Raw genomic sequence first — 25,284 nt, forward strand, 5'->3', positions numbered from 1 at the left:
GGAGCAGAGTTAGACGACAAAATATAATTTTAACCGATGAATTATGACAACCTAATCTTTGTTTTTTTAAAAGTTAGTTTGTTTTAGTTTGGGGTTATTTTTCTTTTGTTTTATAATTAAAATTATCTTTTTCATGGTTAATTAAGAGACTGGGAGGTTGGACTCCACTTGTTACTTGGAATATGTGTTTCTACATATCCACCGTTATTAACGTATTCCTGATCTCTGTGTATTAGTATTAATATTGTATATTGGAAACTTAATTAAAAAGATTGAAAAAGAAAGTACGTGTTTTGTATTGGCCTTACAGAACATTTGCCTCTTTGGGAAGAAAGAGGGTTTGTTTCAGCTGATGGAACCCCTGCCATTTGCTGCTCTATTGCAGTATATGTTTAGAGAAGGAAAAGGAAAAGTCTACGGGGTCATAAAGGTGAAAGCCCAGACTAAATTATCTCCTGAGGGAATGAGAAAGCTGTCGCATTAGTGAATTAAGGTGCTTTAAATGAGGAATTGTAGCCGCAGATTGGGGACATGGGAAGGCAGAAGGAACAACTGGTTAAGGTTATGGATTTAACAGAGGAGTAGAAGAAAGATAAAGACATTTTTAAAAAATGAGTAAGAGCAGGGTCGGAAATGTATAAAGAGCACAAGGGTGTATGTGTGTAGGGTGCAGTAGTCCTGTATGAAGGGAATCTTTTTGTCCCAGAGGGAGGAAGATGACAGATGATCCACTGGCCCCGTGATCTATGGAGACACCAGGGAGCCGAAAGCACCATGGAAAAGATAAAGGTGGTGTGTTGGTGGTTTAGGATGAAGGACAACATGGAGCACTATGAAGAATTGCTTGATTTCTGCACAATATAATCCTGAAGAAATGTGAAGAAAGGAGCCCTCCAATATACCAGCCCAGTGGAAGGGCCTTGGACTAATTTGCAGATAGATTGTGTAAGACATCTGCCACCCACCTCAGGAGGGTACAAATATGTTCTTGTCATGATAGACAATTCCATCAAGTGGGTGGAAGATTTCCCGCTTAAGACAAACACGGCCAAAGCCTCTGCAAAAATCTTATTGTAGAGGATTTTTACGCATGGGGATTACCTTAGAGAATTAGATTACGGCACACAGTGTACAGCCTAGATAATGCAAGATATCATGGCATTTTTAGGGATTAAGCAGAGACTGCATACACCCTACAGACCACAATCTAGTGCGAAGGATGAACCAAACATTAAAAAAATGATAGCCAAAATGGTGCAACGACGTGGAACAACAGACAGAGCAGGTAGTTTTGCCTTTTGTACTGATGATAATAAGGAACGCAGTTGCATCATCGACTAGTTACACCCACTTTAAACTCGTCCCTGAAAGAGACACAACAGGGTTGGAGGGTATACAGGGTATACCATCTGGGTAGTCTCTAGCCCCTTGGTAAAAACATCGAATTCTCCAACTTCCAGTAATTCCCTCCCCCCCTCTTCCCCCATCCCACTTTCACTCTGCCTCCTCTTCCAGCTGCCTATCACCTCTCTCACGATTCTGCCTTCTTCTACTACCCATAGTGCTTTTCCCTTACATTCCTTCTTCACCTGCCCTGCTTATCCCCTCCCTGCTTCCCCTCCCCCACCCCTTGATCTTTCCTCTGATTGGTTTTCCACCCTCCCCCCACCTTCTTTACAGGGCCCCTATCCCCTCCTTCTTCAGTCCAGACAAAGGGTCTCAGCCTGTAACGTTGACTGCTCGTTTCAACGGATGCTGCCCAACCTACTGAGTTCCTCCAGCTTGTTGTACGTGTTGATTTGACCACAGAATCTGCACTGTGCTTTGTGTTTACTTAGGGTTGGAGGAGTTGTTAGGATTAGATTCATCAGAACCCAAATTAGATGGGATTGTCAGTACAATAATTGGTAGAGATAGTGAAAGAGGCCAATTATGTGGCAGTCCATCAATTACGAAAGACAAGACAACAGCACAAAGCCCACTTTTTGACTCAAAAGTCAGTCCCATAGAACTAAGTCCAGGAGAAAGTGACGATTAAAATACATTCACCCATCTTATTTTTAAACCCAAGGTTTGCAGGGCACTACGAAATTATACACAAAGTATACAGAGTACTGATTTCTCCCGATGAAACTGAATGGTCCACATCAACCAGTTGAAATTGGTAGGGGAGAAACAGGAAGGTTGTCACCATCGGCAGGTAACAATTGATGCACATGACGACCCAGTTTTGGAGACTTGACAATCGATGTGCATGGTCATCCTGGTATGGAAGATTTAAGGTTGGAAAATCTGTTCCAAGGGGATGGCAACAGATTTGACCAAGGAGGAACTTTTACATTCTCTCAGTCTGAGAATCAGGAGTGTCTTGTCAAGAAAAGGAAAAAGAACAAGTTGGTTCTTGCTTCCCCTATCTGGAAATGAAATTGGATGGGAAAAATAAAGATGGACAGCTTGAATGCAAAGACAATTGGGAGCCTGGATTGAATGGGCCAGAAAACAGAAAATATAGACTTAAAAAATAATTTACTATTAAATCTTGAAACTGGAAGAACTTGAAACTGAGCAGAAATTACACTTGTGTGTTACAGGTTTAATTCGATGTGATGAGAATAATGTAACATCGACTACCCCATGATCGACGTTAGCATCAGACAGGACCCATTGATATCTCCCATTAATATGCATGGACATAAACATCACCTTTTGTTATATGCTGACGACGTCCTTTTATACATCTCCAGCTCACAAACATCAATACCCACCCTTCTGACTCTAATTAATAATTTTGGCAGTTTCTCAGGTTTCTCTATTAATTGGGATAAAAGTGAAATAATACCAGTCACTGCAGAGGTTAATACAGGCAGTCCCCAGGTTACAAACGAGTTCCGTTCCTGAGTCCGTCTTTAAGTCGGATTTGTACGTAAGTCAGAACAAGTACATCTGGTATTATTTAGCGTCAGTTAGTCAAACGTTTGTCTTAGTATATAGTATATATTTTACCTTCCTATGCATATAAAACACTTAAGAACTGTAAGTATTCCAATAATTTAACCACTGCGTTGCTTAGTAATAATTGTAGCTTTCATCAGGGCAGGGCCTTTCACATTCTCCATTATTCTCACTTTATCCTTTAAAATTGTTCCGATCGTTGACCAACTATAGCCTAAGCCTTTTCCAATGACTGATAATGTTTCACCTCTTTCCAAACACTTTATTATTTCCACGTTATTTTCAATCGTGATCGCTTCCTGTCAACGGAACAGAAACACTGCGGGTGGCGGGTCCCAAGCTCCACCAGCTCCTGACCTCCACTGGGTCCTAAGGACCACCGCACTGAATTCCCTGGGTCCTAAAGTCCACCACACTGAGACAGGTTAAATGGGACAAGTGGGGGCTGTGCTGGGTTTGGGTATTTGATCCTTCACAATATTCCGTGTGGGAATTTAAACTGGAGGTGGCAGTGCTTTTTTACGAGGTCGAGTTGTGAGCTTGACATCAACCCGGCACGCTTGGGAGCGGTCTGTCACTGGATCGAACTGGGGAACCTCTATTCTCGAGCCCGGCGCTAATCTCACTGCGCCACCAGCCGACCGGAAAAGAGGGAGCAGGGTCAGGGTGAATCTGGCTGAGAAAAATTTAAGCCAAATACAAAGTTACACACTCAACACTCAACATTGTGTCAACCACAATGACTTAAAATAGCGGACAGTGTCGCAATCCGACTTAAAATGGCAGATGGCATCACAGTCCAACTTAAAATGGCAGACAGCGTTCTCCCTCCTCGGTTGGTAAGTATGAGCTGTTCGTAAATCGGACGTTCATATCTCGGGGACTACCTGTACAACGTATGTACAGTCCATTCCTTTTAAAATAACTTCCGATAATTTTTCCTAACTTGGTGTGACTATTACAAAAGATCCAGATGATCTTTTGCAAGTGAATTGGCGAAACAAGGTTAAATGCAGTATTGACTTTTGGAAAACCCTTCCAATTTCTTTGGTGGGGAGGGCTAACGCAATCAAGATGAGTGACTGCCACGATTTCTTCATCTTTTCCAGTCAATTCCATGTTTTATTCCTCAGTCATATTTTAAGCAATTGGATTCAATTATTATACCCTTCATTTGGAATTATAAATCCATTAGAATTACTGAAAAACACTTGTCAAAGCCTAAGGAAGCAGTTGGTTTTACTCTACTGAATGTTAAAATGTATTACTGGCCTGCCCACCTTTCCATTCTTGCATGGTGGAAAAAAGGACCACCCTCTACCTCAGACTCGTGCCCAGCATGGTTACTCATAGAGTGAATGCTTTGTAAGAAGACTTCCTTACCAGCTCTCTGCAATAGCCCCACTGCAGTTAGTAAGTCACATTTTAGTCACATTTTTGCTTCATGGTCAGCAGCACTATAAGAACTTGGAAGCAGATTCAACTACACATTAAGGCTCCTAAAACTTATAATGACACTCCAATCTGTGACAATCATTCCTTTTTGCCTGGCCTGAATGATACTGTTTATTCCACCTGGAAACAGAGAGGCATCTGTAGTATAGGTGACCTGTATATTAATGGAAACTTTGCCTTATTTGCACAGTTACAAGCAGTTTACAAAATCCCTGCATCTAGTTTTTTTTTAAAGAGATTTACAAATTCGAGATTACGTTAGGAAATGCCTAACTTCGAGGTTTTAGACAAACATAAGTCCCTGGAGGCAATAAATAAATTTGATTTGGTTATTCGTAGTGTGGTATCCTATTTTTATCAGATCCTACATAATGGAGCTTGGGTAAATACTGCAGGTCTTAAACAGGCATGGGTGGATGAATTGGGTATAGAAATGACAGAGGAGGTCTGGGATGAGTGTTTAAATAGAGTATACATGATTGTTCGGTCAACATTAGACACAGACTTATACAGTTTAAACAATATATAGACTCCATTATTCCAAAGAAAAGTTACACAGCTTCTACCCTAATGTATCACCAGTTTGTAATAGATGTAAATCTGAGAACAGTAACTTGTCACATTCGTTCTGGTCATGTTGTAAGCTTTATGCATACTGGAAAAGTATTTTCACTGTTTCTCTGAGGCTTATGGGAAGCGGTGGGAACCGGACCTGCTCATCGCCATCCTTGGAGCAACAAGCTCCCCATCTTCAGCCAATAGGTATGAAAAAGTGGCTGTATTGTTTGGAATGGTGATTGCTTAGAAGCTAATCCTGCAAATGTGGAAAATGGACTCTGTGCCTACGTACGATCTGTAACTGAGAGAACTGGCAAACACTTTACATTTGCAGAGACTGAGTCTCTGTAATGAGGACAGAGGGGACATCTTTGAAAGGATATGGGGCCCTGTATTGGACTTCCTTACGGGGTGAGGACTGAGGTTTTTTGGTGCGGTGCACCTCTGCTGTGTATGCTTACTTTTTGCCTTTATTTTTTTTTCTCTTTTGCTCCTAAATATTTAATTAGATTTTGCTATGGTTGTGGTTTTTGTAGTTGTGCTGTATTTTTTTCGTTAGGTTTTTCCAAGTCTGTTCACATAAAACAATAAAATATATTTTTTAAAAACTTATGGAATATAGGTGGTTCTTTGTGTTAATATGGATAACATAAGAAGCAAATTAGGACAATTAAATCTCATTGACATATGTAAAGTCCTTGAAGTCCACCTGAAGTCAAAGAACTTGTCTTTTATTTTTATGAAATATAGATGTTATATTTATTCAGATAAAAGGAAGAATAATGAATTAAATATTCCAAATTAAATTTTGTATACAATTGATGCCTGTAAATTGGGACACCCTAATGGGAATTTACATATGTTGATTAAGTTTATTATTAAATGACTTTTACTGTAATAAAAAAAAGAAAGAAAATATGGACTTAATATGGACTTAAAATAATTTATGATTAAACTTGAAACTGAGCAGAAATTACATGTGTGTTACAGGTTTAATTTGACATGAAGAGAACAAATTGACATTGACTACCCCATGATCTCCAGTAGCTGGAACTAACAGCAGAGTCTAAATGTAGTGAGACCCAGTGTAATATAAAGTGTTGGGATCAGTGTTAGGAGATGCAGGGGAATTTGTTACTTCAGAGGGCCGAGATGGCCTGTTTCCATGCTGTGATTGTTATATGGTACTCGGGTACCAACAAGTACAGATAATTTCTAATCTAACTGGAATAATGGTGCCTGAATGATGCTCGTCTACAATGAGACACTTATTTACTCATTTTCTTGGTAGACAATTAAGCAGGAGCAAGTCCAAGTCAGTCAAAAATAGAAAACGAGAGAGGGCTATTAGAATTAGTGAAAGCATCAAGGTTCGCAATGGTCAATATTTTAGATATAGCAGATACAGTCTCTTCAGTAGAAAATGTGGGATATTACTGGAGAAAATAATCAGGACACAATTTGATGCACATCAAGTACCAAATCAGGTACCAGATGAACAACTAAAACAAAACGCTGGGAAAAAGTGCCCTTGTGTCATATTAGAAATCTTAACTAACTTTAGAGTACTGGGTACCTGTGATTATGATAAAGTAAGGTTTTATGTCAGTGTGATATTTCATATTTCCTGACATGGAAAAAATTTAACCTACTCTTTGAAAAGAGTTATTAGTGTGGGCAAATATCATGAGAAGAGGTGGATACCCTTAAGTACCCCTCCATCACATGCTATTGCTAAGAATGGTACCAGGAAAGGAATAGATTTATCAAGGTGCCATCAAAGGGGGAAGCCATTGGGCTTGTCCGGAAGAGATGACAAGATAGAAACTTCTGGATTGTGTTCTTAGTACCTTTGAGAACCATTCGTTGTCTATTCCGCCTGTAAATACTGAGATTTTCTTACAATATACTTTGGTGGGACAGACATAGCAACAGCAACAATGGATGAAAACAATATCTTTTGGAAAGTCGTCATGTTGCCAGTGGGAGCTTGACTATCGGAGGACGAACTTTGCCACAACCTGCAGTGGAGAAAGTAATGAAGGAGAATTTTCTAACCCTATGAACTGATACGGTTAGATACTCGTGGGCTGATGTTGCTTCCAAGTAGCCGCCGATTCCTCATTTGACTGCAGACAGGACACGAGTGGTGGAAGAGGCAAAGGAGATATAATCCATCAATGGATTAAACATACAAAAGTTATCAGGACATGTTGATGAAGCAATTGAAATACGGAGCGAAACAGTTTCATGGGATAAATTTTGGAATTAGGGATGAAATGTTCAAATACATCCATGGGTGAGGATAGTATTACAAGCTGTGGTAAAGCCAATTTTATGTAGGTTGATAATCGTATTGTTTAATGCATATCAACTTAGAAGGTGGAAGGCTGAAGTTGTGCAAAGGGAAGAGGATGATAGTTGTGTTATACAGAGAAGATGATTGTCTATATACAGAGTATATGAATTCAGTAAGAAAATGGCACCTTTTACCATTGTATAATGTAAGTGTCGCACAGCTCCTGGGGGTTCATGGCAATCCATTGAGAAGGTGAACAGAACAGAGGAGGATGCTGATCCTAAGATAAATATCTTTGGATCAAGAGGAGGGAGACATTGGTCAGGAAGAACTACAGTCTACAAATCCGTGAATTCGAATGAATCAAGGACAGTGGTGGCAGACAGACCAGTTGCCTTTGTTCTTGCCACAAGGGAGGAGACTGAGGCTGCCATTTTATGAAGGGACTGTGTTCCCCATTTTGCCAGTAAGTCGCTTGGCTTGATCAGTGTTTTAAAGTCGACATAATGATGCTCTAGACAATCTGCTGGATAAGAGGTCATTTCCAAATAAGAAATTATTTATGAGGAGTTCTTTGGTTGGATGTAAAATGCAGGTTTTGACTGTTGGGGTCTGAACCTGTTCTGTGTGATTCAAGCTAGAGAAAGATTGAGAAAAAAAGAGCCATAAATGACCGATTATCACCAGCTGGGAAGATGGCAATAATGGACAACAGCCTGGAGCAGAGACAACACAACGATGTTAAAGGGCAGACACATGACCTGTAGACCAATGACACTAGGATGTACCATTTGAATTAGTAAGGAATGAATACAAAAGCAGATGCTTCAAGTACGCTGGCTGCGATAACTCTGTAGGAGAAAACCATCATGGATGAGGAGGATACCACCGTTGTGGTGATTCGAAACGGGACTACAAGGAACATGTGGTCAGCAGCAGAAACCCCTATTTCACTGGCATTAAATTTCCTGTTCTTTGACTGTTCAGGGAAACTTAGGTGTGCACACGGGTACTTGGTTGTGTAAAGTCACATGTTCTTCCATTGAGACAATAAAGGTACTTAGCATAATTATAGATTCTCTCAGTGCCTCCCTGATCATTATTACAAGGGATGATTCTTGTAACAGTAGGTCAAATGTACCGTAAATAGACAGTACACTGTTAAGGACAAGACACTTAATATTGATGAGCAGAAGGATCTTGGGGTCCAAGCTCATAGCTCCTTGGAAGTAGCCAAACAGAAGGCAAATGACCTGCTTGCCTTTATTAGCCAAGCCACTGAGTTCCATAGTCATGTTGCCGTTTTATAAAACTCCACTTTGGCTGCAGCTGGAGTATTCTGGTCACCCCACTAGAGGAGGAATGTTGAGGCTTTGGAGAGGGTACAGAAGAGGTTCACCAAGATGCTGCCTGCATTAGAGAGCCTGTTCTATAATCAAAGTTTGGACAAACATGAGTTGTTTTCTCTGCAGCAGCAAAGGCTGAGGGCAGATCTGATAGAGGTTTATGAGATAGACAGATTATCAGTGGAATGTCTAAGAAGGCTTGCATTTAAAGGCAAGGAAGGGTAATTTCAGAGGAGAGGTGAGGGGCAAGTTCCCTCTCACCTCCCCACAGTGAGTGGCGGGTGCCTAGAATGCATTGCCTGGGGTAGAGGCAGAAACTTTAAGGGCTTTTAAGAGATGTTTAAATAGCACATGAATGTGAGGAAGATGGAAGGGTATAGGCATTGCGTAGGCATAAAGGATTGGTTTAGTTGACCGATTGATCAGTACTTTATTTGGCTGAACACAGCATTGTGAGTGGAAGGGCCTGTCACTATGATGTACTGCTCTACGTTCTAAAACTGAGCAATTACACCTTTCCACACACACTGAGGAAGCTAGGATCCCCCATCCAACAACAAACCGAGGTATCTATTAAATAATAAGGGTGTTCAGTGCAGGGAACAGATGGCATTTTGATTTGATGGACAGTCTAAAACTACAGGCTGCACATAGATCGATGATCAATCCAAGGAATTTAGCACACACTGAATTTATACAGCTTGTTAGCATAATAAGAGAGCCCAAGGTGCTTCACAGGTCTGTTATTAAACAGAATTTTGTCTAAAGAGCAAAATAACAATGAGTATGATAGCAATGATGCTGTAAACCTGAAACAGAAACACTCAGCAGGTCAGGTTGCCTCCGAGGAGGGACAGAGAGTGCGTTAGTGTTTCAGGCTGATGACCTTTCATCAGAAGTGTGTGAAGATAAAAATAAAACAAATTTAAAATTGCAGAGGAAAGGGGAAGGGATGTGGAGAATGAAAGGGAGAGCTTGATGCGGCAGAGACCAGGAAAGCTTAAATGACATACAAGCGGTGCTAGTCCAGAGAGGTACATCTGTAAATAGGGGAAGCTGAATGAAATTTGGAATACCAAAGGGGAGAGGGGTAAAAGGGAATAAAATACATAGCTTAGATTTAAACTGTTGACTCTGGGAAACAACTTAAGCAGCTGGCGGGAAGATGGAACGTTTTTTCCCTGAACTTACATTGAGTTTTATTGGAACAGTTCAGAGGTCAAAACAGAATTTTCAAAGTGAAAGGGAGAGAAATTATTAGTTTATGTCAGTTTATTTTCGTCAATACCAAGACGCGGTGAAATTCGTTGCTCTATAATTCACGTGCCTGACAATGAGACACAGGGTCAACAGTTGTTCATCTTTTGGAGATTCCAGTGCTGCCAGTGACATCCCCACCCACCCCTTCGTATTTAGCCTGTTGGGTATTGGAAAGGGGCTGGATCCTCTTGGGATCTTCCACCTCTTAACTTCTCAGATAACAACAGGAAACAAGTACAGAAATAGCCTAATTGGCCCCTCAAGTCTGCCCTACCACTCAATATCATCAGGGTTGATCTTATCTGTTTCCTGTTCTTGCTAACTCTTTATTACCCATTAGAACAAACCTCTGTCCATCTCAGCCCTGAATATATTCAGTGAATAAGTTTCCAAAATTCCTTGGGGTAGAGAATACCAAAGGTTTACGACGAAATTCTTCCTCAGCTGCTGATGCCCCTAGCTCCAGCTTCTTATACATGGCAAAACTTCCTCCCGGCATCACTCATGTGATTCAATGGGTTTATCTCTCATTCTTCTTAAAGTCTAAGTGTAGGTCCATCCTGCTCAATCCTTCTTTAGGATGCAAGCCCTTCATCTCGGGAATCACCAGAGTCAATCTCTGAACTGCCTCCAATATAACTATCCCTCCGTAAATAAAGTCTAAAGCAGAATGCCAGCCACAATCTTACCAAAGTAGCAAAACTTTTAATATTCATCACCTTGCAAAAATGACCAATGTTCCATTTGCCTTCATAGTTACTTGCACTCTCAGTTCTCTGTCCTTCATGAAGAAGGACACCCAAACCCTTCTACAGCTGCACTCTATGGCCTTTCTCCATGTAAATAATCATTGGTTTTTCCAGCCTTTAGTACACAGACTTTACCTACAGTTCCGGCAATCCCTGGGTGACTCTGGGTGCTGTCAGTGCACATTATCCCCGTCACCTTGTGCATTTCCTGTTTCCTCCCACATCCCACACAGGTACCGTGAGCTGGTTAACTGAATGTGGTAAGCTTTGCTAATTTGTAGGCAGCACAATCCAGGAGATTTGGTAGTAATGGGAGAGAGATTAGGTTACAAGTTAATTAGTAGAATATTAGACGAATTGGCGCACTCAGAGCCAGCACAGACTTGATGGGCCAGATAGCCTCAGACTGTGGAAATACAAGAAATAAAATGAGAAACCATGTAGATAACTCATCTGCCAGGTTTTGATTCATTTATTTAACATATTTCCCTTTGCTGATCGTTTATGTGCTCCCACAACTGATCCTCCACAGGTCTGGCTACCTTCAACTCGTCATTAATATTGATTGCAAACATTGATAGGGTGGCACTTTGCATGCTTCAGATCCATTTATTCTGCCTTTATTTTCCCAATAGTCAGCCAACCTTTGCTCCATGTAGAGCTGTCACCATCAGAGACAGGAATGGGGTGGAGTCACCTTTTAGTGTCAACTTACCTTTAGCGAATCCAAATACATCACATTACTGGTTTGCCTTCACCTACCCCGGCTGGTACATTCTCAAAGAAATCTAGTAAGTTTGTCAAATACCATTTCCCTTCCATGAAACAATAATAACCTTGCTTAATTGTTTTATGATTTTCTTAATCAGATTGCAACATTTCCCTCATGATTGACTAACTGGCCTGTAGTTTCCTGTTTTCCATCTACTTTCCTTCCTCAATAGAGTCCTTACATTTGCAGTTTCAAATCCTTTGGAAAGCACCCAGAATCTAGAGATTGTATTCCCAACCTGGGGTCCATGGACCCCTTGCTTAATTGTATTGGTCCATGGCATATATATAAAAAAAATGGGAAACCACAATCCATGGAATATCATATGATTCTCACAAATCAAACCCTTGCTAACCCCAAAACACCACCCTGCCTGCCAACTTTTCTCAAGTACCAGTGACTATCTTCAGTTTCTCTATCCCCTTTGGCTTCTAATTTGGATCCTTCTGTCCTGAGCTTAAATATAAAGTATTTATTCCAATTCCCAGCCACTTTCTTATTTCTCATGATTAAGCTCTCAGTCTCATTCTGAAAGGAAGCAATATTTACCAGAGCCGTACACGTCCTTCTAACACACTTCGAGAAGCTCTTACTTTCCTGTTGTGTCCTCCCTGCCTCAACTTCCTCTCTTTAGTACTTATTTTAAAGAACCTCTGCTAGGCTCAAAAATATTCCCCATCTCCTGATTTAAGTATGCTGCTTAATTGAGATGCTGTAAAAACTTATGACGTTTTTGTAAAAAGCTTTCATTTTTCAGGACTTGCCTGCTACAGACAAGGTCATCACTCTCTGTCCATCTCTAACTGCCTTAGCGAAGGAGCTCAGCTCCCGCTGCCCTTCTGGTGAATAGAATAGAGAATAGAACATTTTGCTCACAGAACAGAGTGGGGGAAGGCGTTCCAATGACAACGAGGGAATGGCGATAGATTTGCAAGTCGGAAGAGTGCGTGCCTTGGAGGGGAGTGGTGTTCTTGTGTACCTGAAGCCTGACTTCATGGTCAGCGGGCTTGGGAACAGCTATGAGAAACTAAAGGGCACTTTGTAATAGAACACATTCCAACCTCTGTGTGCCAGTGGAAGAGGAAATAAAATGATAGATTAACAAATAGGGTGTCAATAAAGACACCTGTTTTGACAGAACCAGGATAGTTTTGAACTTTTAAATGTTGTAGGAGCTGAATTCATCCTAACGAGTGGAGTGTATTGAATTGTAGTTGTCTCTTGTGGATAATGGAAGGGCTTTGGGGTATGGGAAGCTGGCTCACCCACTATAGAACAGTCAGTTTCTGATGCTCCCCTTTAGCCACCGCATTTATGTGACGAGTGCAGTTAGGTTTCTGATCAATGGCCTTTCTCAGCATGTTACTGGCAGAGAACTCAGTATCACTGAATGTTAAGGCAAGGCAGTCAGACTCGCTTGTTGGAAATCATCACTGCCTGGCATTTTCCACTTACCTTCCCCTCCCTGAATAGTGTTTTTGTCTTGCTGTGTGCAGGAGAGGACAAATTAATTTCCTGGGGAAATCTCCACTCCAGACCTTTTGACAGGGGGAGATCAATGGAGAGAAAAAGAGCTGGAAGGTGGTTGAGCCCGGGACTGCTCAGAGGAAGCCATTCACTCATTCTGGGACTGACCTCAAACAACATCCAACATCTTCCTTAATGTGAGACATGGCTCAACTACAGACTAGCTATTGACCACCTAGCACCTGAATCCAGGAACACCCAAACCAAAGCAGTACAAGACTACCTTCAATGGTGCAGTTTCACCACCATTTTCTCAAAGGCAACTAGGAACGGTCAATAAATGCTGGCCTTATCAAAAACAATCAGCGAGTTTAAAAAGAACAAAGGAAAAGCCAGAAAGATCCAAGAATAAAGGTAGGTTGAATGATCAAAGCTGGGTGAATGTTGCTTGTAGCAGAAACAGCCTGGGCCAGCAGACATTTAATAGCAAGAACATTGGCAAAGTGCCAATGGTGGGACGATTTGCACTTGGGTGTTCCTGAATTCAGATACCAGGTAGCCAATAGCCATCAAGGAGAAGGGTTCAAGTGAACCTAAGTGGAGTGTGGGAATCAAGGTCCGAAAGAGAGAAAGGGCCCTGATACGTTTGAGGGAGAATGGGAACTGGGTCCATTATTGGAGTTTGACTATACCATCTTCTGGTTTTATTTCAGAATTCAGGCTTTTGTATCATGGATTTTGTGAAACGACGTGTAACCATCTTCAATGGTCACCTCCTGAGACCCCCAATTACACCAATTCTATCTTCCATTTGTATGGAGCCCAGAACTGTGCATGATACAGCAGAGATAATCGAGCCAGCACCACAGCTGCATACAAACTTGCTCCTTCCTTGTAATCTAGTGCCCGTTATAAAATCAAACACACTTTTTTGATTTCCTTGGCACCCGAGTAATATACTTTTGAGATCTACTTGAACAAAAACTCAAAACTCTCTGTTGCAAGCTCTTTATCATTTAAAAATTACTTTTAAAAAATAACTTCCCACTTAACCATGTTGAAATCTGCCAGTTCTGAGGTGGGTTGGGGATCTCATCTTCTAGGGATTCTTTAAGTAACAGGATCTGAGTGAGATCTCTAATCATAATCTGGGTATGATTTCATCCTCGCTGCCCACCGGTGGGATGGTTCTAGAAGAAAGCCCAGCTGAAGAAGCACTGCGACTGAATAGAGCTTCCTGCGTCTACACAATCCACCACCCTCAGCCTCAGTTCATGATCACCCCCCAGAGACTGAGCTCACCTCATTGCATTCTTCAGCAGTTCAGGCAGGATGTAGTCCAACGGCAAGGGGATGTAGGGAAACCTTGCCGCTACATGGCCATTTATCCGCACGCGAGGGGAGCTGCCATATTGATGCTCACACAGTCGCCTGGAGAAAGGGGAGGGGGAAGCAAACTCATTAAAACAGCCTCTTTTTACATTCAAGTCTGGGCTAGCCAAGCACTCTCTGCAGACGGGGGTGAGGAAAGCTCCATTTTCACTGGATTGACCCCGTTACTAAATTCCAGTGTTGATGTACAAAGGTACCTCATAGAAAGCTGACGCGGGTGGTAAAGGCAGCGCAGGGTACGCTTGTCTTCATCACAAAGGGCAAGAACCAGGAAGACCTGACACAGTTATACAAACTTTGGTTAGGCTGCACTTTGGAGAATCACATGCAATTCTGTTCACCCCATTAGAGGGAGGACGTGGAGGCTTTTCAGAGGGTTCAGGAGGGGTTTTCAGCTGGAGGCTGGACCAATGAGTTATTTTCTCTGGGGCACTGGAGGCTGAGGGGAGGCCTGAGAGAAGGTTATAAAATTATGAGAGGCTTACACATGTTCAGACTGTCAGTACTTTTTACCCCTTTGGGTAGAAATATTAAATTCCAGAGGGAATAGCCAGAAGGTGAGGGGAAGGAGATTAAAAGGGGATGTGCAAAGGAATTTTTTTCATTAGAAAGAGAGACAGATGCCTGGAATGGACCTCCAAAGCTGGGAGTGGAAGCACATTTGATAGTGGTGTTTAAAAAGGTTTTACATACAGCTGGGGCTCGTGAGCCATGGTTGGCAGCTCATCTAGGTGATGGAAAACTCTGATCTCAAACCTCCGCTGCCTTGTGGCTATACCCACTCACGGGGAAGGCTTCGGGAGCAAAAATCCCAAGGGAAAATTCCAGAGCCGGAGGTCCTACGTTGAGTTCAATGCTGACTGGCAACTCCCGAGACACCTCGGGTACCAAACTGTGTCGGCCTCTGCCGTTTCTTTGGGTTCAGCAGACACGTGGAGAGGGGGAGCTTGCTACAGGGCAATAGCTTGCTCTCCATATCGTACTGTCCTAGCTTGCGTATCTAGACAGCTAGGACACAATATCCATGGTCAACCCTGACCGATGGAGGCCCTCACCTCACATGCAGTGGACACGTGGACAGGTAGGGATGGAGGGATGTGGATCAGGTGCAGGCAGAAGGGGTTAGTTTCATTTGGAATCACTTCCAGCACAGGCATCATGGGCTGAAGGACCTGTTCCTGTATTGCTCTCTTCTTTGCACGTAATTCTGAAAATGACTTCTAAATATAAATTCCTGAATATTTTTGTGCATCACTGAAAGCTTTGCTCACAGTTTTCAGCATAATACTGCAATACTTTCAATCTGTTCCTTTCTTGAAATGTAAACAAATTGCACTGATCCCAGTGAGTTAGCTATTAATTTAAAATTTGAATTTTATTTACTTTTACTAACCAAGAGATATGAAGTACGTGTATGTGGTTGCATCAGTAATGATCTGGTTGACCAGAGGAGCAGACTCCAGATATTAGTCTAATTGAATTTCTAAGTCACCACGTTCTGCACGTTAGGTAGGAGGAGGTAAGGTCACTAAAGGTGATTATCTTTTGGCTTTGTGGAAAATTATCACAAGATTTGTATTGATTTGATGACAAACATTAACCAAAAATAATCTAAGTAATTATACACAGTGGGCCATCTGAAGTTTGCTTTCAAGTTTTTCAATGAGAAGAAAAAGAAACTGATCTAATTTTGTTCAGAATTAATTTTTTTTTGGGGGGGGAATCAATGTTACCCCCCCCCCACCGAAAGTCTCTCTTGTTAGTAAAGAGAAAACACTGAAGACGATAAAACCCCAGATTTTTAAATATGCTAACAAAACATGATTTTAAGAGTTTCCTGTTACTAAAAACTGCTGCACTTCTGGAGACTGGTCCGACAGGGGTCTGTACGAAGACCCTGATAATTTTGATATCAATGGAGTCTTAAGGAACTCCATCCCCAACATAAGCATTTGTAGAAAATCAATGCAAGTTGGAATTGCACAAATTATCCACACTGATTTGCTCCCAGCAAATGAAAGCTCATATTTCAAATGTCTTTCTCGCACATTTAGATGTGACTCTTCACTACGCCAAAATAGGAGGGACCGGGGAAGTAGAAGTAACACAAATCATATTTAGAATCAGTCATTGAACACTACACCTCAGAAACAGGCCTTTCAGCCCATATCAATATCTTCTACCTAGTTACATCCACCTGCAGTCAGACCTATCCCTCCAGACTCTCATCCAAAATTCTCTTAAATGGTGCAATTGACCATGCATTTACCAGTTCTGCTGGCATCTCATTCCACACTCATATCACCTTCTGAGTGAAGTACTTCCCTCTCAGGTTCCCCTAAATATTTCACATTTCACTCTAAACTTTGGCATATCGTCCCAATCTTCACCTCCCCAACTCCCCAGTCATCATGGACTCACCTTCACTACTGAGCCGGTGAGAAGGGCTCTGGGGAAACTCGGATGCGGCAAAGCTTTTGGGCCGGGTGGTGTGAAGCCCTAGGTCCTGAAGGAGTGTGCTGAACAGCTGTGTGGAGTTCACCAGTGCATTTGGTTCCAGTACCCAAAAAGGGCCAACCAAAAGTCTTGAATCACTACCATTCAGTGGCCCTGACCTCACACATCATTAAGACCCTAGAGAGGCTGGTCCTGGCTCAGCTCCGACCCCTGGTCAGATCAGCCCTCGATCCCTTACAGTTTGCCTACTAGGAGCACATTGGAGTCAATGATGTTGTCATCTACCTGCTGAACGGAGCCTACTCCCATTGGATAAGCAGGACAGCACTGTGAGGATCATGCTTTTTGATTTCTCAAGTGCCTGCAATATCTTACAGCCCTCATTGCTGGGATAAAAGCTCCATTCAATGCAGGTTGGCACTTCCATTGTATTCTGGACAATGGACTACCTAAATGACAGGCCAGAGTTTGTGAGGTTTCAGAGCTGTGTAACAGACATGACTGTAAGCAGTACATGTTGTTCATGTTGTACACCCCACATGTCAGATACAACACCCAGTCATGATATCTGCAGAAATTCTCTGAGACTCAGCAATTGTTGGGTTTATAAAGGGAGGACAGGAGGACGAACCCAAGGCCCTGGTAGAGGACTTGGTCTAATAATGGAAGCTGAATCATCTGCAGCTCAACATTAGTAAGACCAAGGAGACGGTGATGGACTTTAGGAAGACTAAGCCAGCACTGCTCCATTACTATTGATGGTGAGGGTGTGGATGTGCTGAGGAGTGGAGCACCAACACAGAGGCTATGTACAAGAAGGGCCAGAATCAATTCCACTCCAAGGAGACCGAGATCCTTCAGAGTGTGCAGGCCTCTCCTTCACATGTTCCACCACTCTGCTGTGGCCAATATCATCTTCTGTGCTGGGGCAATGGCATCAACACGGGTGATGCCAACAGGCTGAATAAACTGATTAGAAAGGCTGGCTCTGTTATAGGAGTCAAACTGGACACACTGGAGGCTGTGAAAGAACAAAGGACCCTATGGAAAATCCTGGCTATCCTGGACAATGTTTCTCACCTTGGCTGAACTGAGGAGCACTTTAGTATAGACTAATAGACTGCTTCAAAGAGCACTCCACGAGATCATACTTACTCTCAGCTGTTAGGGTCTATAATGAGAGAATGTATATCTGGGGAAGTGATGACTCTTCCCCCCCTTTGGCTAAACTGTTTGAGACAACTTATTTTTTATTCTTTACACTTCTCTTCTAATATTTGTCTATCTGCACACTTGTAATGTTACTGTGACAGTGTAACTTCCTTTGGGATCAATAAATTACCTATCTAGTTCTAATTTCACCCAGCCTCTTGGGGTGAGAGGGAGCCTGTTTGTGTTAATCCATTTATACCACTTAATCCTGTCACCCCAGCAAATCTCCCTCATTCTCATGCACTCAATTATTCAATTCAATATTGTCACTTCAAACTTACTCCAGTGTTGTAAAGTACCAAAAACATCCTGAAGTTGTGAAACTGTGTTTATATGGAAACAAGAATTTCTTCCTCCTGCAGCTGCCACTAAAGAGTTTGACGAAGGGAAGGTTAAATCGCTTGGCATTCAGGATGAAGCAGTCAATTGGATTCAATTTTGCCTTAATCAAGAAGCCAAGGAGTAGTAGATGTTTGTCTCTCTGACTGTAGGTTTGTGATGAGTGGTGTGCTGCAGGGATTCTGGGTCCTAACATATGAAACCTTACCCTATAACTCAGGTCATTAAGTCCCGGCAAAATTTCCTCTGAACTTTTTCAAGCTTATTGATATCCTACCAGAAATGCGCACAATATTTGGCATCAGTAATGTCTTATACAACTTCAACAACACCCCAACTCCTGTACTCAATGCCCTGATTTATGAAGGCCATTGTGCCCAAAGCTCTCTTCACAAACCCATCTACCTGTAACGTCACTTGCAAGAAAATATAGATCAGTATTCCCAGCTCTCTTTGTTCTACTGCACTACCATTCTTTGGCAAGTCTTACACTGCCATTTTTTAGCCAATCTAGATCGCGCTAGAAGCTTTGATAGCCTTCCTCAATATACACTACAACCCCCAATTTAATTATCACATTATCTGAATCATTGATACAGCGAGAAACAACAATGGACCCACAATCCCTGCGGCACACTAGCCATCACAGACCTCCAGTCAGAGACAACCATCTACCAGCACTGAATCCAATTGACTACTTCATCCTGACTTTATGAGTCTGATGATGGAGTTGGCGGCTTTGTGGTCAAGTTTGTGGACGATACAAAAGATAGTTGGAAGGGCAAGTAGTGTCAAAGAAGCAGAGGCCACAGAAGGACTTGGACAGATTAAAAGAATGGGCAAAATAACGACAAATGGAATACAGGGTTGGGAAATATATGGTCATGCACTTTAATAGAAGAAATAAAAGCGCAAGACCATATTCTAAATGGAGAGAAAATTGAAAACTCTGAGGTGCAAAAGGACAGGAAGTCTTTGTGCAGGATTCCTTAAAGGTTAATTTGCAGGTTGAGTCGGTGCAATGAGGGGATTACATTTCAAGAGGATTAGAATGTAAAAGTAAATATGTAATGTAATGCTAAGACTTTACAAGGCACTGGTGAGACCTCATTTGCAATATTGAGAGCAGTTTTAAGTCCATTATCTCAAAAATGATATGCTTACTTTGGAAAAGTTTCAAAGGGGAGTCACAAAAATGATACTGGAATTGAAAGGCTCATCATGAGGAGTGGTTGGTGGTTCTGGGCTGGTACTCACTGGAATTCTGAATGAGGGGGAACTCATTGAAGCCAATTGAACGTTGAAAGGTCTCAATAGAGTAGAATTGGAGAAGATGTTTCCTATGGTGGGGGAGTCCAAGATCAGAGGACAACCTCAGAACAGAGAATGGAGATTAGGAATAATTTCTTTAACCACTGAGTGGTGAACCTGTGGAATTCATTGCCACAGGTGGCTGTGGAGGCCATGCCATTGAGAATATTTAAGGAAGAGGTTGATATATTCTTGATTAGTCAGGCCTCCAAGGAAGATGGAGTAAGGGCAGGAGATAGGGGCTGAAAGGGAAATGGATCAGCCATGATGAAATGGCAGAGCAGACTTGATGGGCTGAATAGCCTCATTCTGCTCCTATTTCTCATGAATGCCGAGGAACTTAACCTTCTGGACTACCTTCCCTTTCACCAATCTCTTCAGTGGAGAGAGTGGCATCTGGAAGAGAAAGAGATCCTTGTTTCTATGTAAACACTGTTTCACAACTTCAGGATGAGTTGGGTACCTTACAATACTGGAGTACATTTGATGTGTCAATATTGTAATGAACAAACAAGGCAGCTTACTGGTGAAGAGCAAGATCCCATAGAGAGTAATGCTGTTCTTGCAGATAATGGTCCATAGATTCTATTGTACAGTTCAGCGTTCCTGTGCGTTACTTACTGAAGCTTTTATGTTTTAGAAGAAGATTGTCAGTACAATCCCTGAGATTTAAATCCAAGTCCTTTGTGCATGCATTAATACCACCAGTGATAAAGAAAGACATGAAATGATCAGTTTCATTTTATTTGTGTAAAAATGTGTTGAACAAGTAGATTGGGCCTTACATACTGAAGTACACCTTAACCAGAGGTTTAAGATTTATTTTGGCATCAAAGGACCCAATGTTGCTAGCTGACGTCTCCGGCATTCAGTTTCTTCTGAACAAGTCTTCTGTTAAGTTTTTATAGTTCAGAATTGCCTCCACACACTGCTCCTGCCCATCCTCACTATTCACTCTTATCTGAGTTCCCATTTTTCTGATCACCTCCAAAGTCAACATCCTGCCACGTCTATTCAGTTCAATGACCCACTTAATGATTTCCAGAGTCAGTGATTCTCCCTACAGTTACAGTGGCATGCAGAGGTTAGGGCACCCCCCGGTCAAAATTGCTGTTACTGAATACCTAAGCGAGTAAAAGATGACCTGATTTCCAAAAGGCATAAAGTTAATGCTGACATATTTCTTTAATATTTTAAGCAAGATTACCTTTTTTATTTCCACCTTTTACAGTTTCAAAATAGCAAAACAGGAAAAGGACCCAAAGCAAAAGTTTGGGCACCCTGCAAGGTCAGTACTTAGTAACACCCCCTTTGGCAAGTATCACAACTTGCAAACGCTTTCTGTAGCCAGCTAAGAGTCTTTCGGTTCTTGAGTGGGGGATTTTCGCCCATTCTTCCTTGCAAAAGGCTTCTAGTTCTGTGAGATTCTTGAGCCGTCTTGCATGTACTGCTCTTGAGGTCTAGCCACAGATTTTCGATGATGTTTAGATTGGCTGACTGTGAGGGCCATGGCAAAACCTTCAGCTTGCGCCTCTTGAGGTAGTCCATTGTGGATTTTGAGGTGTGTTTAGGATCATTATCCTGTTGAGAGGCCATCTTCTTTTCATCTTCAGCTTTTCTTTATACAGACAGTGTGATGTTTGCTTCCAGAATCTGCAGGTATTTAATTGAAATCATTCTTCCCTCTGCCAGTGAAATATTCCCCGTGCCACTGGCTGCAACACAAGCCCAAAGCATGATCGATCCACCCCCACCCCCATGCTTAACAGTTAGAGAGGTGTACTTTTCATGAAATTCTGCACCCACTTTTCTCCAAACATATCTTTGCTCATTGTGGCCAAAAAGTTCTAGTTTAATTTCATCAGTACACAGAACTTGTTTCCAAAATGCATCAGGCTTGTTTAGATGTTCCCTTGCAGATTTCTGATGCTGAATTTTGGGGTGAGGATGCAGGAAACATTTTCTTCTGATGACTCTTCCATGGAGGTCACATCTGTGCAGGTGTTGCTGCACAGTAGAACAGTGCACCACCACTCCAGAGTCTGCTAAATCTTCCTGAAGGTCTTTTGCAGTCAAATGGGGGTTTTGATTTGTCTTTCTAGCAATCCTACGAGCAGTTCTCTGAGAAGTTTTCTTGGTCTTCCAGAGCTCAACTTGATCTCCACCATTCCTGTTAGCTGCCATTTTATTACATTATGAACTGAGGAAACAACTACCTGAAAACACTTTGCTATCTTCTTATAGCCTTCTCCTGCTTTGTGGCCATCATTTATTTTAATTTTCCAAGTGCTGGGCAGCTGTTTAGAGGAGCCCATGGCTGCTGATTGTTGGGACAATGTTTGAGGAGTCAGGGTATTTATAAAGCTTTGAAATTTGCATCACCTGGCCTTTCCTAACGATGACTGTGAACAAGTCATAGCCCTAACCAGCTAATTAAGGTCTGAGAATTTAGTAAAAGTTATCTGAGAGCTCAAATCTCTTGGGGTGCCCAAACTTTTGCATGGTGTTCCTTTCCTTTTTTTCACTAAAATTGTACTAAATAAAAATAATACATTAATCTTGCTTAAAATGCTGAAAAGAATGTTTCATCTGTAACTTTATGACTTTTGGAGATCAGTTCATCTTCTACTCACTTAACTATTCATAGTAATAGAAATTTTGACCAGGGGTGCCCAAACTTTTGCATGCCACTGTATATAATCCCCCTCCCCACGCTTCCACAGATCACTCACTGTGCCTGTCTCAATCTCCTCCTCATCCACAAACCCTGCAATGTTTGTATAGAGAAGACCTTTTTGCAGTTTACTCATATAGGACCAATTGACGATAGCTCATCATTTAACACCATTATTCCTACAGTCCAGCTCGGAAAGATACAGAACCTGGGCCTCTGCCTAACCAGAAGACCACAATTTGTGTGGATAGGAAATAACATCTCCAACTCACTGACAATTAACACTGTCACTCCACAGGATAGTGTGCCCTACTCTCTCCACACCCATGACTGTGTGGCTAGGCGTAGTTCAAAACAGCATCTAAAAATTTGCTGATGATACAACTATTGCTGGCAGAATCTCCTATGGTGACAAAAGGGTGTACAGGAGTGAGATATACCAGTTAGTTGAGTGGTGTCACAGCAACAACCTTGCACTCAATGTCGGCAAGACCAAAGAGCTGATTGTGGACTTCAGGAGAAGGGAACACAGACCAATCCTCAGAGGAATCAGGTGGAGAGATTGAGCAATGTCAGGTCCCTCGGTGTCAATATCTCTGAGGAATATAACCTGGAAGCAACGTATCCATGCAGCTAGAAAAGCGGCAAGACAGTGGTTATATTTCATTTTCATTTTCAAATTAGTACCATTTCCCACGGTGAGTTCCCACTGAACTCAAACTGTGACATCTAAACATCATTACATAAATCACTGGATGTCTGCATTCTAATTAAAATTGTTGTAAATATATTCTTAATTCTAACTGTAATGTGTCTCCACCTTGCAACGACGGCAAATCTCTGGAATTCTTTACTTGCTGCCCGTTACACAGCTGGCATTTAGGGCAGCAATGAAGGTCCTCCCTCTCTGGTGGTGTTCAGGGCTTCCTTCGTCACATCAGCAGCTTCCCCTCTGGTTTCACTACCGTCAGTCACACAAGTCCCTGGTGGAGACTCAGGAATACCATCATACACAGATGTAGAAGGATTCTGCATTGCTGTTTCTGTATCATTTTTGTTTTACCAGTCAGGGTTGTTAGCCCTGAGCTGAACCCCCAAACCTGGAGGACCAGAGGACCACTCTGAGTGGCCTCTACACTTTGGCTCTTGGTAGGGCCACCCATGCCAAACAGGTCAAAGCGCAAGGCCCTGACTCCAGCCAACATTACTCTCCAGGTCATTGAGGGACACAAGCTTCCAAACCACAAAGCTGTGGTCCTCTTGGAGGAGGCTCAGGCACTGGGGGCAGATAATTATTTTGAAAAGATGAGCAGGCTTGTGGAACTGGTAGAGAAAAAGATGAATTCTGAGGCAGATCAACCATGAATACTTTGAATGATCGGACAGGCTCGAGGGGCTAAGTGGCCTACTACTACTCTCCTCTTCGTGGCCCTATTCAACCCTCACGGAATCAAGCAGAGCAGTACATTCAGAGGTTACTTAGTTCACAGAGGCTGTGCCTCTAAACAACCTTCTCCAACACCTTTCTTGCTCTCTTTTCCCCCTGGTTTTACTTCAATTAACAGTAAATTGTTGAGATGCTGATCATTAAAGAGTGTATGGCACAATCCAAAGAGGGAGTAGTTCTTAATCAATATTTTACCCACAATCAGCAGTAACATTCATTTTCTGTCAGTGATGCACCGTCAATAACTCACTCTGAGACGTAAAGGCAAGATATCGGCTTTTATTGACTGGAAGAAGGAACAAGCAGTGAGTGACCACCATACTACATCCTGGAGACAGAGAGACCGGGCTCAGGCCTTGATCGCCTTTATACCGGGGTCTGTGGGAGGAGCCACAGGAGCAGTCAGCAGGGGGCGTGTCCAGACAGGTATATGTAGTTCACCACAGTCAGTACGACTAAACTTCCTCCACTGCCACCCCCAAGTGCACCACATCTGAACAAGCTCCCACTGAAGTTCCCCCCCTACCCCAGCTCCTGGGCTCAATCTTCCCACATACTTCCCTGCCCATTGTTCATGGTCCCTCGGGCCTTGTCCTATCCACATGCACAAACAGGAAGCAGGCACCAGAATCTGGTGCAGCACAAAAAAAAAACTCTGGAGGAACTCGTCAAATGCAGAGTCAGTGCTTCCGGGTCAAGAGCCTCCATCTGGACTGGAAAAAGACAACGGAGATAGCCAGTGTGAAGAGCTGGCAGGTGATGGGTGGATCCAGGCGAGAGGGGGTGTGAAGCACAGATGAGGGAAGGACTGATGCCAAAAGCTGTGAGGTGATAGGTGGAAGTGAAAAGGGGCTGAAGAAGGTGGAATCTGATAGGATGGTGGAACATGGACTAAAGGGAGGAAGGTGGGGAGAGAGTGCAGGTGATGGGCAGGAGAGGATAGGGGAAGAAGTGGAAAATACACAGACTGATGAAAAGCAGAAACAAAAATTGGGGAAAGGAACAGGGATGAAGCAGTTACCAGAAGTTTAAGAGTTCAATCCACCAGATTGGAGACTGCCCAGACAGAAGGTGAGGTGCCACATCACCGACAGCAACCTCATCCTAATCCTGTCAAACTGTTCTCCCCACTTCGTTGGCGTTAGCTGCTGGTGTTAACAGTCAATGTTTCAGGCTGAGACCCTTCTTCAGGGCTGAGAAGAAAGGGGGCAAGGATGCCAGAACAAAAAGCTGGTGGGGGATGGGGAGGAGAGCTGGAAGGTGAAGCCAGGTGAGTGGGAAAGATTAAGGCTGCAGAAGGGAAGGAAGAGGGGACCCAGGGGAGGTGATGGACAGGTGAGCAGAGGCAAGGGGTCGGGGTAGAGAAGTGATAAGAGGATGTCACACTAGTTTCCACATGTTTCTAACTTTCTGCTGCACATTCACCAAATGGGAGACATGGACCAATTTCCACATCATCTTTAGTTGGTGTGCAAATGGTTAGCGTGTCTCTGATTTGTTTCATAAAGACTCCAGTGGCTGTGTTCATACAGAAACCTTGACACATTTAAGACTGGCTGCTCACAACAAACAGATTGCCTCTGATGATACACAT

General features: G+C 42.6%; 1 protein-coding gene across 5 annotated transcripts in view; it reads right to left on the reverse strand.

Moving 5' to 3' along the window:
* Positions 1-25,284, reverse strand: part of bckdk (branched chain ketoacid dehydrogenase kinase) — a 71,594-nt gene that overhangs the window by 18,696 nt on the left and 27,614 nt on the right. For 3 of the 5 annotated variants that reach the window (XM_059973012.1, XM_059973010.1, XM_059973015.1), the window contains exon 8: positions 14,161-14,289. The exons of the other annotated variants lie outside the window; for them this stretch is intronic. In XM_059973012.1, the coding sequence (XP_059828995.1) occupies positions 14,161-14,289 (129 nt within the window). The remainder of the gene's footprint in view (positions 1-14,160; positions 14,290-25,284) is intronic. 5 annotated transcript variants of the gene reach the window in all.

Source organism: Hypanus sabinus, chromosome 6, assembly GCF_030144855.1.
Source record: "Hypanus sabinus isolate sHypSab1 chromosome 6, sHypSab1.hap1, whole genome shotgun sequence".
Classification (NCBI taxonomy): domain Eukaryota; kingdom Metazoa; phylum Chordata; class Chondrichthyes; order Myliobatiformes; family Dasyatidae; genus Hypanus; species Hypanus sabinus.